A 17,128-nucleotide genomic window follows, 5' to 3' on the forward strand; every position below is an offset into this window, starting at 1 on the left:
TATGTTTTCTTTTAGGAATTATACAGCTTTAGGTCTTACATTTAGGTCTAGGAGCCATTTTGGGTTAAATTCTGTATATAGTGTGAAGCAGGGATCCAAATCCATTCTTTCACATGTGGATATCCAGTTGTACTAGTGCGACTTGTTGAAGACACTATTTTTCCCCCACTGAATTATAGCTTGGCAGCCCTGTCACATTGGGATATGGGAAGTAAAGGATATAAAACTGTTACAGATGAACTCAACTGTGTGAGAAAAGTCTATACTGATAGTCTCGGGATATTCATTTTCTCCCTTACTTCCATTATAGTACTTATTACAACCTGCAATTATCTTATTCATTTGTTTACTTCTTACCTGTCTCCCCCATTAGAATGTATACTTCATAGGGACAGGGACTTTGTCTTGTATACTGTTGAATCTCCAAAGCCTACCACAGTACCTGGTTCCTAGGAGGCACCAAACAATTATTTACTGAAAGAACGAGCATATATTTAACATGATCTGGAAGAGAATGCACTGAATGTTAATACTTTGGTTGGAATTGTCATTACAACTAAATTTTTCTTAATGTTTTACAATGTACATACATTATTACTATAATCAGATATGAAATTAGTGTATTTTAAAAATGTATAATACATCTAGATCAATTTGCTATTCCTCAAAGTTCTAAGAACCTCAATTTTTGCCAAACTATTTTATTTTCAGCTTTTATAGTCCCCAGCACAATGACACCACCAACTACCTAATAGCTCAGGTCTAAATCTTTTTTTTTTTTTAAAGATTTTTTATTTATTCATGAGAGACAGAGAGAGAGAGAGAGAGGCAGAGGGAGAAGCAGGCTCCCAAGGAGCAGGGAGCCCGATGCGGGACTCGATCCCAGGACCCTGGGATCATGACCTGAGCTGAAGGCAGACGCTTAACCATCTGAGCCACCCAGGCGCCCCCTCAGGTCTAAATCTTAAGAGTAAGTGATCCTTGATGTCTGTCTTTCTCTTATGCCATACACCCAAATTATCAGCAAGTCCTGTCAGCTCTACCTCCAAAATACATATTCAATCTAATCACTTCTCATTATTCCACTATTCACAATCTTAATCCAAGCTACCACCATCAATTGGATGAATAACAGCAATGGTCTCTTAATCAGTTTTTGTCCCCACTTGCACATCTCAACAGTAATAAATCGTATCTCATTCCACTACTTAACACCTTCACATCCTCCCACCACCACAGCCCCAAGAGCTTCTTAGTGCAATCAGAATAAAATTCAAATTCCTCACCTTGGCCTACAGGCTCTTCCGGTTCCAGTTCTTGCCTCCAATCCATTTCCTACTTTTCTATCCCCCTTTTACTGAATTCCAGCTACACAAACCTTTTTTGTCTCTGGCATGTCAAGCTCATTCTCTTCTCAAGGCTTTTCTACTTAGAGTTCCTTCTGCCTGAAATGCTCTACACATGGCTTTCTTGTCATGCAAGTCTTAGCTCAAATGTCACCTCCTAAGAGGCCTTCCCTAACAATCTGGTTAAAAAGAACCAACTCTTCCAGTACTCCCTATTGCTTACATTATTTCCTTCATACCTCTTAACAATTCTGACATGATCTTGCCATTTTGTTTTTCTCTCTCTTTCCCCCCCGTTAGGATTAACTTCCACAAGGAAAGGACTTTTTTAGTACTATATCTCTAAAACCTGGATCAGTTCTTGGCATATAATAATTTCTCAACTATTTACAGAATAAATGGTTGCTATTCTAAATCTTACGGGCAATAAAGAACTGTTTGATTCTACATTAATTTCTTCAGGAACAATACTAAGAGTAGAAGATACTTTTACATTAAGAATTATGGGGCGCCTGGGTGGCTCAGTCGTTAAGTGTCTGCCTTCAGCTCAGGTCATGATCTCAGGATCCTGGCATTGAGCATCAGGCTCCCTGCTCAGCAGGAAGCCTGCTTCTCCCTCTCCCTCTCCCTCTCCCACTCCCCCTGCTTGTGTTCCTGCTCTTGCTAACTCTCTGTCAAAAAAAAAAAGAAAAAAAGGAATTAAATCACCTGAGACATCACCTCACACCAGTCAGAATAGCTAGTATCAAAAAGACAAGGAATAACAAGTGTTGGCAAGGATGTGGAGAAAAAGGAACCCTCATGCACTGTTGGTGGGAATGCAAATTAGTGTAGCCACTCTGGAAAACAGTATGGAGGTTCCTCAAAAAAGTAAATATACAAGCCAGTAATTCCACTTCTGGGTATTTACCAGAACAAAAATACTAATTCAAAAAGAAACATGCACCTCTATGTTTATTGCAACATTATTTACAATGTCAAGATATGGAAACAACCTAAGTACCCACCGATTGATAAATGGATAAAAAAGATGTGTTGTATATACACACACACAAACAACGAAATATTACTCCACCATGCAAAAGAATGAAATCTTGCCATTCCTGACAAGGTTGGTCCTAGTGGGTATTATACTAAGCGAAATAAGTTAGACATGAAAAAACAAATACCATATGATTTCACTTATATGTGGTACCTAAAAAACAAAACAAACAGAAATTGACTCATAAATACAGAAAACAAACTGGTGGCTGCCAGAGGGGAGGGAGTGCAGATGAGTGCAAAAGGTAAAGGTGATTAAGAGGCAGAAACTTCCAGTTATAAAATAAGTAACAGAGATGTAAAGTACAGCATAGGGAATACAGTCAACAACTTTGTATGACAGATGGTAGCCACGTATAATGAACATTTCATAACATACATAATTATCAAGTCATTACGTTATACACCTGAAACTAGTAATATTGCATGTCAACTGTACTTCAATTTTTAAAAAGTCACCTGAAAAATAAAATTTAAAAGCTGATCATAAAAAGTTGATCATATATAATCCAAATAAAATAACATTAGTTTAAAGAAATAATAAAACAACTGGAAATATGTTCTAATGCACTCCTTCCACCCTTTTCATTTTATCTACAATTGCTGAAGCATGTGATGGTGTTATCAGAATATAAAGAAAAAAAGACTGTTGATCTAATTAGGATCTAAAGTTGTTTAATGTCATTTCATCCAACAGTAATAAGCACTTTACCATATACCAGGCATTGCTTTTAAACTACTTACATGCATCACCCAAATTGTCATGATGGTAGGTACTCCCATTTGGAGGAATGATGAAATCGAGGCACAGAATAATCAGTAATTTACCTAAGGCCATACAGTTAGTAGATGGCGGAGCCAAGATTCAAAACCCTAGGCAGCCCCACTCTGAGCCTATGCTCTTAATCACTTCTCAGTATAGTTTAACAGAAATGATAGTAATACCTACCTCATCTGGTTGCTATAAAGGACTGACTGAGAGAAGGTGTCACACAATGCCAGACACATAATAAAAACTTACTAAGTTCTCTAAAGCATGACTTCTTGTTCTTTTGTTAGGCTTTCAAGTGCTTTTCTAAGGTTCAGGATGCCTCAATGAGCATCAAATACCATTCAGTTTCATTTTGGGGGGGGGCGCGAGAGGGGAGGGAGAGAGAAAATCTTAAGCAGGGTCCATGCCCAGCACGAGGCCCAACTCAGGGCTCGATCTGATGACCCCTGACATCATGACCTGAGCCAAAATCAAGAGTCAGACACTTAATCGACTGAGCCACCCAGGTGCCCCCATTCAGTTTCATTTTTAAGGGAAGAAAGGGAACTGGCATTTATTGAGGGGTTTTCTGTATGCCAGAATTATTTTTAAAGGTACTATTCTAATAATACTTGCCTTATCTCAAAGGATTTTCACTGTAAGACTCAAATCAAATAGTAATGCAGTATACAAAGGGGAGGTACTATTCAATTAGTTTAGTACTTAAAAGTCAATTTCCATTGTATTAAAAAAAAGTATGTGGGAATTGAAAGCATAAAAATTAAAGAAATCCATATCCATGGGATCCTATCCCTGTCATAATTACAAATGCCCTCTCGATCACTCATTCATGCTCTTTTGGGAACATTTGTTGTGGGCCTACCATGAGAGAGGCATCTTGCTATTGAAATACACAAACTCTATCTTAAGGAGATAACAGTCTAGTTCTACAAAATATCTCAATAAGTGCCATAAAAGGAATTCATATGCTATGTTAGTACTCCTTCTTAGACATGTGCAGAAATGCAGAGGATTAACACAGTGTTGGTACCCATATTAACTTCCCTTTACAAATTAAATTAATCTACAAAGTCTGAGGCTGGTCACTAACCACATGTGGTTTAGTGAGTCCATTAAATGTGGCTAGTGTGACTGAGGAACTGCATGTTTAAATTATATTTTAATTAACTTAAATTTTAAATTATCAATTCCATTACTGGAAAACTTGTAAGCATGCTTTGAGCAACTAAGGTATGTGAATCTACTTTTCCAACTGTAAAATGGGTATCTAAATACATATCAAATATTTCCAATGAAAACTGAGCATTTGAATTGAGATGTGCTGTAACTATAAAATACATACTGGATTTCAAATAATTTAAATGAAAAAATAATGTGAAAGGTCTCATTTTTATATTGATTAAATGTGGATAGGATATATTGGGTTACATAAATTTCACCTTGTTTTTGTACTTTTTTAGTGGGGCTACTAGAAGATTTAAAAGTACACATGTAACTTACATTTTATTTCTACTCGACAACACTGACCTGAAGATTACTTCCAACATTCCTAAAACAAGGTTTCAGTGATTTGAGAATTCCTCAGCGCTTCAGAGCTTCAAAAATTGACATAATAGATGGTTTCCTAGCAAACTGAAGGAGTCTTACCTGTATTTGCCTGAGCTTTAGTTTTAGCTCTATCACTACATGAAAATTCCACCATCATCAAAAACGTAGTTACTACATGAAACCATTTTAAAATAAACGCTAATTACATTTACAGGTTGATGATTTTTTTTCTGAAACATGCTAATATAGGAATCCGGGTAGGAAATTCATCTTTCTTTTCTGTGATAAGGCAAACAGGAGTAACAACCTATAAAGTAATGCAAAAATGTGGAAAAGAGTCAACAGTCTTCCTTTGATGTAATCCAAAAGAACACAATGACAAATTAGGTTCAAATGTAGGGTTCCTGCTATAGTATGCACGGAAGTTAGCTTACTTTGGTCTTTGAAGTGCTCATCCGATGCCCTGCTACAACAGAACCAGAGTTTTTTGACGCTCCTCTCATGTTTAAAAAAAAAAAGCCCAAATCTCAGCTTTTCTCCGCTTTTTCATACCTTCAACTACACATTAAAACCTGAATTTTAATCACATTTTTACTTAAATCAATTGTTTAAAGATCTATACAAAAAACTGATTCTTCAATTTTAACATACCAAAGCAAATTACAAATAGGGTAAACAACACGTAAGCATTATGATGTCAGCTACTAGAAGACTTTTAAAAGAGTTAAGAATCACTCTAGACTAAAAACTACTCAACTCCACAGCGGGTCTTTATACAGAAGACTCCAAGATGAATTAAGTAACTAGTGTGTCAAAATATTTCTGAGATGAACCAATCTGATGTTTATTTTGCTATACTTCTCCCAGTGTAAAATTTCAAGAAAAATGAACAGCAGTACAATTCCAAGTGAAAAATCACTTCCAACATCAAGGCAAGGAGGCAGGGAAAGATGAAAACCTGTGATTAAAATATTTCTGAAGTGTTAGGTGTAAATCTTTGAGTATGTCTTTCATGGACAATGTAAAGAGGAATATGCTACAAGAAAAGGAAGCTCAAAATACTTAAATAACAATCTTCTATTTCTTTATTAGGATCTGTGGTTTTGGTATGCAAGTTGCAAACAATACAAGAAAGAGACTAGGCCTACTTACTCAGAGACCAGAACTTTGCTCTGTAAATAAAAGCAACGCATATGTGTTAAATCCAGTTTTTCCACTTTCCAGACATTTTTCCTAATTTCAAATATGGTGTTCATTTCAAAGATCTTAGTTATTACTGAAATGAAATAAAGTTACACTAACATAAAAATGAAAATGTCTGGAGTCTTCCTGGATAGTAAGTTAAACAGCAGCTCGATTTATACCAATTCTATTGGTGAAAAATAGTCATAATTGTTTTGTTTCTTTTTTAATAAACTTTTTTTTTTAGGCACATTTTAAGTTCACACCAAAATTGAGCAGAAAGCACAGAGATTTCCCTTATATCCCCAATGCCTGTTTGTTTTTAACATTTGGCTGGATGAATTACCCAAGAAAAAGAAAGTATAAAGCAGAGGATGTTAATCTCCATGGCCCCTGGCAAAGATGGAACTCTCTCCTGGATCACTGCATTCTACCACTACCAGGATCTAACCATGGCCAGTGGCTAGAATTAAGGGTATTTAACTCCTGTTGCTTAGCAGCTTGAGAGGCACGCAAAGAAATGTAGGTTCCAGAGGAGAAGGATATCAGCACTCAGTATGCAGTTCTGACATTGACAATCATGTTCTTACAGATTTTCTTTTAACGCTGGATTTACTTTATGATTCCACAAATAAGCCTAGATGAAGACGTGAGGAGTATTTACATAATGTCAGGTTCACCAGATGCACATGCATGTAAAACCATAGGCTGCAATAAACATAAAAAAAATACTTTACTACTAATCAGAGAAAAGAAAATTAAAAGAGTAAAAGAACCCATTTCACACCCATCAGATTGGCAAAGGTTTCAAGGTATTGGTCATAATACCAAGTGGTGAAAAGAAATGGAGAAACAGGCTGATAAATGTAGCTGATGGGATACAAATTAGAACCACCTGTAATACAGTAAAAAATACACATGCATACCCTCCAATCCAGGCTTCCACTTCTAGGTCTATACCAAGAACACATTCACTGGCGATAAAGAAGTAACATAAAACATGGAAACCATCTATTACAAGTAGACAAAAAAAGATAAAAGTTTGGCTGAAAAACTGGGGAAATGTTCATCAATAGGGGAATGGATAAACTTACATAGTCATAAAAACTATTTAGCAGTTAATATAAAGAACCACAGCTACAGCTAAAACCAAATATCATCCCCCTCCCAAAAAAACTCACCAAGTTTAATTTTTTAAGTTGCAAAAGGATACATAAAGCATAGCATTTATATGAAATTTAAAAACACATGAAAACTATATATATTACTACAGATGCATACATACATAGCTAAAAGTATGGAAATATCAATTTGAATGAAATATATTAACTTCAGTTGGCTATGTAGACTATGTAGACTTCACCTGAGCTTTATGTTCCTGTAAAGTAGTGATGGTTAAGAAATCCACCCCCATCATTTTGAGTTTTGGGAAACTGGTAACAAAAAGATCCTGCCCTTGTTTATTGTGATAAGACCTATCCATGCAGTTCCTCAAGACCCCTGGTTTTACTTGCCCCAGGTCCTTGTCCTTTTTTTTTTTGAGACGTTCCTTATTAATTAATGTTCTCCCAATTACAATAGCCTGAAAAATCATCTCCTTAATTGGCCAGCACATTATGTCTTTGACACAGAAGTGGTTATCTCTGGGGACAGAAGAGAATGGGATGAAGAAGATGATGCAGATTTAGTTGCAATGGTAACATAGAAACCTGAAATATGACAAAAAGTTATTTTCTTTTTTCATACAAAGGGACCTGTTATTCTGTGTACCTTTCTGCTTAAAATGTTTCAAAATTAATTTGTAAATTATGTTAAAACTTGATGTGCAGTCAAAAAAGGTCACAAGTCAATCAATCCTTTACAGTCTGTTTTTTCATGTTAAATAGGCACATGAACACATGCCCAACCTATTCCATTAGATTGCTGTAAGTAAAAGTGTTTTTCCTAATCATGGAGTGATAGAATACATTTGTAATTCATTCTGGGCCAGTTAGCTCAGTTTGTTACAGCAGAGTTCTGACTAGGGCAGGGCTGAATTATCATGTAGACTTTTATTATTTCAGGGGCAAGACTACACTCCTACTCCCAGAGAGCCATATAGTATGATATAAATGTCATATACCGTTGGTTACAAGAGGCACTAGGCAAGTCTATGTATAATATCTCGATCCATACCCAAAAAAGAACTACTGAGCAGATAACCCTAGGAACTTAATGGTAGACTAGTAAATAATCTATGAGGAAACTAGCACACGCAGTACACACACACCAACGTTTTGTTTGGAGTGGGTAGATGTGGTTCCTGTGGAGGACAGGCTTTTTTGGGGGGTGAGGGGTGGGGGAGGCACTGTAAAGTGAGATTCTGAAAACATGAAATCTCATCTTAAAGTGCCCAAAGGTGATCTTTTGAGTTGGTTTCAAATTGCTTTTATTCCCAAACGCTTCCAGAAGGCTTGGTGAGTACCAGGAAACGATTTTGTTAATGCAGAACAAACCCATCAGCAGCTAAAAATCTTTTTTTTCTGAGAAAGAACACCAAGGGGTGGGGGGAGGAAGAGTGGCAGAGGGAGAGAGAGAATCTTAAGCAAGGTCATGCCCAGCGCAGAGCCCAACTTGGGGCTGGATCTCACAACCCTGAGATCATGCCTTCAGCTGAAATCAGGATTCATACTTAAGCAAATGAGCCACCCCTAAAATTTAACCTTAACAACAACAACAACAACAACAAAAACTTTAGAAACTTGGAACCTCAGTTTCAAATATAGAGGTGAAGTGCTAAAATCTGGGATAATAGAACTTTGAATCTTAATACTCTCTAATAGCCGACACTGAAAGGAAATGATCTGTGCTTATAAGGCTAAATACAAGAGTAACCTTTACAAATGGTCTATATTCTGAACTCTATTTGCAAGCATCCACACAACAGGAGCTTGTAAGGTCTTCTTGACCTCCCTAAGGCCAACAAGTTTGAAATATATCTGGAATTCACTCATCTTGATTAATTTTAGTTCTCCTCCTCCCCCCAAGAACCAGTAAATAAAACAGATCCCTCCTTCATTTTATTTGAATGAAAAATATGGAAGCTAAGCTTGAACTAAAATTTAAGGATTTAACGGAAGTTAAAATGCTTCGTCCTGTTTTTCAAATAGAAGATAGTCTGCATTACGGAAACTCAAAAAAGAAGAATGTCAAATTAAAAGAACCTAAAGCAGGCTCCAGCCCATTTCAAAGCACTTTCATCAGAGTAGATGGTCTTACGTTTATAAGAACTCAAAACCCTTACATTAAGTCTTTTAATATAACGTAGTATATACATTTATAATCTTACAGAGGTTTAAAAAAGTCTTAAGATGCTGCTCCTCTTTGTAGCTTACAGAATTAAACCAAAGAAGAGCAGACAACTGAACACTATCAAATTCCTACTACATCTCCTGAGTCATCAAGAAACTACTGGTTAATCTCTTTTTCTTCCTTGCACTACCTTAAGAAAACCAAGATTGTCATTCAGCGAAAACATTTTGTATGCCAGTAAGCTGGTACCAACTGCTTCCAGGCAGACAGATGCAATAACAGTGTAATATTTCTAGCAAAGTCTGGTAAGCCTTTGCCTGCAAATCATTGACCAAAAATGGTAACAGCGAGTGCAGACTAAAGAAAATGACAAAATGTTCTACTTGATCGACCAGTTAAGAATACTATTGTACAGCAAATTAGAGACAGTTTAGAGGGGGAAATATGTAAATTAAGCCAAGTGTCCATCACTTAGAATATGAGCATATTTACTTTTAATGACTAGGATAATTCAATGGGCTTTTTAAAAGCTTTTACATTCGCTTTTATTAGCGTCCCAGCATCATGCCCACTCCTCACACGCTAAGTTCTGGCAGAGCCAAACTGTTCACAGGTAAATTTCTAACCATACATGGAGAGATCGGGTAGGGAAGGGTTAAAAGAGCCACTGCCAAGCCCGACAAGCACAGCAGTGCTGCTGAAAGCTGATTGCCAGATACGACAAACAAAGCGGCTGCGAGGCCACCCTGTTCTTAATCATACCAGGGTCATGCTCGTGGTGATCATTCCGCCCTCTAGGGTTGTTCAATAAAGGCCTTATTTTCCTTAATGAGATGGACCGACCTCAGGGGCCGAAACCCGCACGAGCCACTGACCGCCTCGGCGCCCGGCTTTGGGGAAACCGGCGCCAACAAGGCCCGCGCCGGATTTCGAAGCCCCCCACCCCGGGATGGCGGACTCCCGGTCGATTTCACCGAGGGCGTGGCGGCGCTCGGCCCCGGCAGGTCGTCCCCAGGCCTGGGAGGGAGGAACCGCGGGGACTATGCTGCCGCCGGCGGCCTCGCAGCAGCTGCGAGCGACGAGCGGCCAGCAGCCGCCCGAGGAGCCTGGGTCCCAGCGGGTCCGCGAGCGGTGGAAGCCCAGAGACCTTCCCCTGCCTGGGGGCTGCAGCAGGGCCCGCGTCCCCCAGCCCCGGGCGGGGGCGCGCCTGTCGCCCCTCAGCCCCGACCCCCACGGGGCCCCAGCGCCCAGCCGCCCGGGCCGCGTCAGCCCACGCCTCGGGCTCCCTCACACTCACCATCTTCGTCGCGGCGGTCGCAGTGACGCGGGAGGGGGAGCTGGCCGGCGCCGAGTCTGCAGAGCGTCCTTCTCACGGCAGAGGGACCGAGAGACCCAGCGAGCAGGCGACTCGAGGCGCGAGCCTACCAGGAGGCGGGTGCACGGGCGCGCGCCTCGGGCCCAAACGCGACTGCGCACGTCACGCGCTGCCTGCCGTTGCTACGCAACCGGCTGGCCAGGCAGCGCCCTGCCCAGAGAGCAGGCGGAGGGTTCTGCCTCACGTTCGGAAGACTAGGGGACCGGGTCCTCCTCTCATCAGCTCGGGTCTGCGAGGTTGGGGCCTCCCTCCTTTAGTAGGGACGAGGAGGCAGACTTCCGGCTGGCACCTGCCGGCGAGGAACCCGCAAAGGATCAAGCGGGGCAGGGGACCCTTATCCCCCCCAACCTCGGGGGGCGGGGGCATGTGGCGCCCCGCCCACTGCGCTGCTGCTGCCCTAACATGGAAGCAGCCACCTGGCCAGGTGTGCGCCGCGCTGGGGGCGGGGCCTGGGAGGGCGCGGGAGGGAGGGCGAGGGGGAAGGGAGGAAGGGGAAGAACGAGGGTAGGCGGCTTTCCCGGAGCAGGAGACCAGAGGGAGGACCGGGGGGAGTCCAGGCGCGGGCCGCGGCCCCGAGAACACATCCCGCATTTTTTACCTACTTTGGTGCGATTCCCGCTATCCTCCCCTGATTGGCCCAACCCGGCACGTCGGGCCCTCGCGTGAGGGAAAAATCTGCACATTTTTCCTTCTTCCCGAGGCGACTGTGGCCATTCAGAGTGCTCTGTGAGTCACCGCTAATTTCAGGTCTGGAAAAAACAAGGAGTGATTTATTTATCTTTGGGAACAGCCGGGGAAGGAGGCCCGGCGGTCCTCAGGGGTGTGGCTGGGAAACGGTAGAGTTTTCCCGGGACGATGGCGCCAGCCCCGCCGCTCCGTTTTGGGGGCTTTTAATTTGGGGTTGGGTTTTTTTAATGGGCGGTTACATCAGAAACACAGTTTTGAGAGGGCCAAAAGGAATCCCAGTGTTTTTCCCGAGGGCGTTTTTGTGGGCAGTAAAGGGAATAGAAAGAATTTACAGCTGGGGTGATACTTTAAGTTTTGCTTAATTTAGGCTACCGAGAACATCACGGCCTCTACCAAAATTATTTTAATTATCCAAATGTGAGGCTTTGGGATAAGACTTTTTTTTTTTTCTGGGCACTATATGACTGTTGTGTGACTTTTGTTCTGCCCACTCAACATAGAAACATTTCTCATTACCCTTGTCTTTTTTTTTTTGCTATTATTTTCTAGAAAGGAAGTAAGTTGTGGCAATTCTAAGCCTTTACCACCTGCTACAAGACTTTTACAGGCTAGAACAGTGCTCAAGCTCTCAAGCTTGAAGGAGAACTTGGTAAAGTCAGATTTGTGTGTCCTGGCCCCTAGAATTTCTGACAGTATATCTGAGTTAAGACGCGAGAATTTGGGGCGCCTGGGTGGCTCAGTCGTTGAGCGTCTGCCTTCGGCTCAGGTCATGATCCCAGGATCCTGGGATCGAGCCCCACATCGGGCTCCCTGCTCAGTGGGAAGCCTGCTTCTCCCACTCCCCCTGCTTGTGTTCCCTCTCTCGCTGTGTCTCTCTCTGTCAAATAAATAAATAAAATCTTAAAAAAAAAAAAAAAAAAGACGCGAGAATTTGCAGGCGCCTGGGTGGCTCAGTCCTTAAGCGTCTGCCTTTGGCTGGGGTCATGATCTCGGAGTCCTGGGATCGAGTCCCATATCGGGCTCCCTGCTCGGCGGGAGGCCTGCTTCTCCCTCTCCCACCCCTCCTGCTTATATTCCCTCTCTCACTGTGTCTCTGTCAAAAAAAAAAAAAAAAACTTAAAAAAAAAAGACCAAGAATTTGCATTTCTAACAATTTCCAGGTGATGCTAATGCAGCTGGTTGGGCATAGCACTTTGAGAAGAAAGAACCCATCTGTATCCAACTGCAGCTGGAACCCTTCATTTCTCTTCCTGGGACTCAGTGGCCCCTCCACTTCTAAGGTCCTCAGAGACTTCCTTTCTAGTTCAAAGTCGAATGGAATCGTGCTCATTAGCGGATACAAACCTGCCTGCCCTAGCCTCTCTTCTGCATTTCCTCCTCCACCCTGCCGCCAGTGTTCTATCCAAACATAAGAATCTAATCTTGTCACTTTCCTGCCTAAAATTTTCTAAGGCTTCCTAAACGCGTCATTCTGGTCCTTCTGCCTCTGGCCTCAGCCTGCCTTTTCTACTCGGTCTCCCATATCTTCCAAAGCGCCCAATTTCCTTCCAGACTAAACTTCTCATTCCAGAACCCTTCTTACTCTTTCTAGCTGCCATAATTATGGACCTGTTAGTGTCTCAGGCTGGAATGTTCGTATTACCCCTCCATTCTGAAGACCTCTGACCACTTCCCAAGGGATCATTAGTGGTTTCTTCTTTAATCCCACAGTTGATCACTTCTCAAATCCTGATAAGCATCCAGATCACCTGAGAATCTTGTTAAAATGCAGATTCAGGGACTTAGAGGCTAGGTCTGGTCCTTAACCCATACTTTGAGTAGTGGGTGAGGTCTTTTCCCTAATGTTAATGTAGCTTTGTAATTGTTTATATAAATTTGCCACCACCACCAGTTTAGACTGAGAGTTCTTCAAGGACAGGGGCTATTTAGGATGTACCTTATATGGACTGGCATAGTCCCTGATATATAATAGCCGTTTAATACACATTCAGTAAGTGAACCAATATCTAAAGATGTTGTACAATTCATCAAGCAAACTTCTGTATCAGTTCATTGTAACCTATGATGAGCCCCCATTTTTAAGAGTCCATTAAACTTTAACCTCTGCCTTTACACATAAATTTTCTAGATCTTTCTATTCCTTATACCACAGAGGGAAGAAGTTTTGACATAAGGTCTCTCCTTATATATGAGATGGATGTGTTCCATGTTAAAGTTAGAAAACATTTTTCATACTTAATCTGAACACATAGGCACTTTCATTTAAAACCAATAGTATGAGGGGCGCCTCGGTGGCTCAGTCAGTTGAACGACCGACCCTTGGTTTCTGCTCAGGTCATGGTCTTAGGGTGGTGAGATCAAGCCCCACAACGGGCTCTGCACTCAGCAGGGTGTCTGCTTGAGATTCTTGTGCTTGCTGGCTCTCTAAAATAAATCTTAAAAAAAAAAAGAAAACCAATAATATGAGTGGCAAGGAAGAATAAATTATACATTAATGAGGAACTCGAAGAGAGATGTATGTTAATAGCCTGGAAAAAGTTCCCTTCCCCCTGCTCAAGAGGACATAACCCTGTCAGTAAAACAGTGTAGGAAAACTACTTTTAGTTTCTCCCCTGCCTCCCTACAAATTCGCCTGTTCCCTCTCGCCTTGAGCACCCCTACTGTCTAATCTCATAGTCTCAGTTCCCTCCTCCGAGGAAAAGTCACTAATTGTTTGTTCCTCTATAGGTAACATGTTTTTTTCCTCTTTCAGAATTTTAAAAAATCCTTGATTTTCTGTAATTCTGAAAATGATATACCTAGGCATAATGTTTTGTTTTGTTTGCATTCATCTTGCTTGGTGTTCTCTGAGTTTTCTGAGTCTGTGGTTTGGTTTGATGTATGACAATAATTTGGTGAAATTCTCAGTCACAGTTGTTTCAAATAGTCTGTTCCTTTCTCTCTTCTCCTCCTAGTATTCCCATTTTGTGTATGTTATACCTTTTATAGTTGTCCGACATTCCTTGGATATTCTGTTCTGTTTTTTTCAGTCTTTGTTGTCTTTGCTTTTTGGTCTTGAGGATTCTGTTGATGTATATCCTCTAGCTCAGAGATTCCTTTCTCCATGCCCAGTCTACTAATAAGTCCATGACAAGCATTCTTCATTTCTGTGGCTTTTGTTTGTTTTGCCTTTTGGTATGCTTTCCAGTTTTTTCTTTATAGCTGGACATGATGCACTGGGTGAAAGGAACAGTAGTAAGTAGGCCTTTAGTGATGTGGTGAGGTTGGGGGAGGGGGGAATCATTCTAGAGTTCTGTGATTTGGTCTCATTTTCACTAAGCCTGTGCCTCTGGACTGTGAACTTCACAAGTATCTCAGAAGCAACCCCCCAACCTCTCCCCTTCAGTGGGACAAGATAGCTAGAGTGGGCTCCAGTTGAGTGTCTTCTTTCCCCCATCAGTTAGGCTCCAGTAACTAGTTTCCCCTCAGGGCAGTCCTTGTTAGGGCAGAAGGCTCTGGTGTATTTCAAAATGGTTCCTTCTCCCCTCCCCGTACTGGAAGCAGGAGGGGATTTTTCTTTGACATTTACTGTGGGAACCTGGTAGAACTTCAGGAGGTGACACAGATGTGCGCGGGTCCCCTATGACTGAGTCTCCCCAGAGTTCCTAACTCGCAGACTTGTCCACATTGAGCCTCCAGCAATTTGTCAGTTACAGTTCAACTTTTTCTGCCCAGACACTCATTCCCACGGTGGTTTCTACTTGTGAGTCTCTGCTCTGCTAAGCCACAACTCCTGCTATTGGCCTGTCTCGTCGACAGTTTTGGGCACGGCAGTTTGCCCAGTGTTCTCTCTCTTATGGATACAAGAGGAGTTGTCTGTTCAGCTTTTTACTGGTTAGGACAGAGTGGCAGCTTCCAAGCTCTTCACATGTAGAACGGGGAAACCTGAAGTCTACCCCTTTCCTTTTAAAGAAACTTCCCAGAAGTGCCAGACAGAGCTCACACTTTTATCTCACTGACTGGAATGCAGTATATGGCTGCAAGGGAGACTGGGAAATGGGGTCTGTTCTCGGAGCAGCAATGTGCTCAGCTAAGGAATTGGGGTTCCTCTACCAAGGAAGAAGGGGAAAGTGGGTATAGGGAGATAACCAGCAGCAACTGCCATGGGTAGATATTATTATTTACTCCCATTCTACAGATGAGGTAAGGTGAAGAAATGTTCCTTAGGAACCCAGAGGAGTGAGTGATCTGCTCCCAAGCCCATGACCTTTCCTATCAGACCACATGACACATTAGTCCTATATGATGCTCAACAAAAGAGGTGAGGTACCTCTTGTTGCGTCCTTAACACTGCAGAGTGGGTTTATACAAAACGAAGCAAATGGAAATACATTTACAAATGTCGAAAATACATTCTGGACATTCCTTTATTGTAGCTGGGTCCTCTTGGATCGGCAGCCCCAAGGGCCTAGACATCTATTTTAGGAAAGGGCTAAATATATTTAAGTATATTCATGGGAACAACGCAGTATCACATGGTAACACTATTGATTTCTCTATTCGTCTTCATGGTAAAGTAAAAGTCATATACTGCTATTTTATAATATTAAAAATTGAATAACCAATACATGTTTTTAGTTACTAGTGTACCACTTGAATTAAACCATGAGAAAATGGAGTAGAAAGTGGCACAACACTCTTGACCAATGGTTATTTACCCCTCTTGGACCATATGTTCACTTTGAGGTTCTGATGAAAAGTATAGTCCCTTTCTCTAGAAAAGTAGATATTTGCTCCTACTCACAAAACATGGCTTACATTTTCAGGCAGCTTGTGGACTGTTCTGAAGCCCATCCATTAAACTACATATTTCAGGAAAGGTTTGGGGAAAAATTCTAAAAAGGAAACTCAAGGTAGGGATGAATGAACAGTCCTACAGTTCCTCCCCCACAATCCACATGCCAAGATTGGTTTGCTATTACACTGGTTATCACTTATAGCATGAAACCTTTCAGACCCATACAATACAGAGCATTTAAAAAAACACAGATGGCCTCCACAATGCACATAGGATTGCGACTTGTTTTTATTCACACATTCGGCAGTGTATCTTGGGGATGTATCCATGTTGTCTTCCCATTTTTCAGAAGTAATAGTGCACTCTCTATAGTTCTGATCAGGTTGCTATACTCCTGGAGCAAGAAAAAGGAGCCACAAAAGATTCAGCAAGGGAAAATAAAGGAATCCAGTATTTGATTTAAGGATAGACTAAATGACTTTATAAAGGAATAAATAAAGGAATCCAGTATTTGATTTAAGGGTAGACTAAATGACTTTAAACTTTCCAGAATGTAAAGAAGCCCAAGGGTTGAATGTGATCACAAGTTAAAATCAAGAAGGGTAGGAATGAAGTGAATAGAAATTCTGCAGCAAATTGTAACACTAAAAATAAGAGGGCTAGCTTTGCGCAGTGGCAGTATCGTAGCCAATGAGGTTTATCCGAGGCGCGATTATTGCTAATTGAAAACTTTTCCCAAATAAGAGGGCTTCTCTTAAAAGCTCAAAGGTGTGCTTTTAGGAAAAATCGGAGGGCTGTTGTACGTGGGTAAGGACAGGAGAAAGATTACAAAATGGAGGGGAAGGAAGACCTGTCACAGGCAGTGACAGACTGGTAGGGGTGAGCTGTCTGGTTGGGACCCATTTCCCCCCTCCCCCACCCCATTATTCTCTGCAGACCTCCACCTCTCCCATGACCACCAAGGGGCTAGAAAACCTCATTACCAGTGAAGTGCCCACTGCCAAGTTTGCTGGGTAATGTCCAGGCAGCCCTGGAGCCCTGAGGGGGGTGTGTGAAGATGGTACCAACACATGCAAATGGGTTGTCCAAGCTCAGAACTTTCCCTCACC

The 17,128-nt window shown here is 41.5% G+C and overlaps 1 protein-coding gene and 1 pseudogene across 2 annotated transcripts in view; one reads left to right on the forward strand and one right to left on the reverse strand.

Moving 5' to 3' along the window:
* Nucleotides 1–10,794, reverse strand: part of DSTN (destrin, actin depolymerizing factor) — a 37,467-nt gene extending 26,673 nt beyond the window's left edge. Inside the window, exon 1 of one of the 2 annotated variants that reach the window (XM_036120507.2) lies at nucleotides 10,478–10,794. In XM_036120507.2, coding sequence (XP_035976400.1) covers nucleotides 10,478–10,480 — 3 coding nt within the window. In that variant the 5' untranslated portion in view covers nucleotides 10,481–10,794. Of the gene's footprint in view, nucleotides 1–9,942; nucleotides 10,127–10,477 lie in introns of those variants that run through there. The other variant, XM_078056896.1, reaches the window with a different exon arrangement.
* A 5,886-nt stretch (nucleotides 10,795–16,680) lies between these two features.
* On the forward strand, nucleotides 16,681–16,836 carry LOC118553495 (U4 spliceosomal RNA; annotated as a pseudogene).
* Nucleotides 16,837–17,128: the final 292 nt, after the last annotated feature.

Source organism: Halichoerus grypus, chromosome 10, assembly GCF_964656455.1.
Source record: "Halichoerus grypus chromosome 10, mHalGry1.hap1.1, whole genome shotgun sequence".
Lineage (NCBI taxonomy): Eukaryota > Metazoa > Chordata > Mammalia > Carnivora > Phocidae > Halichoerus > Halichoerus grypus.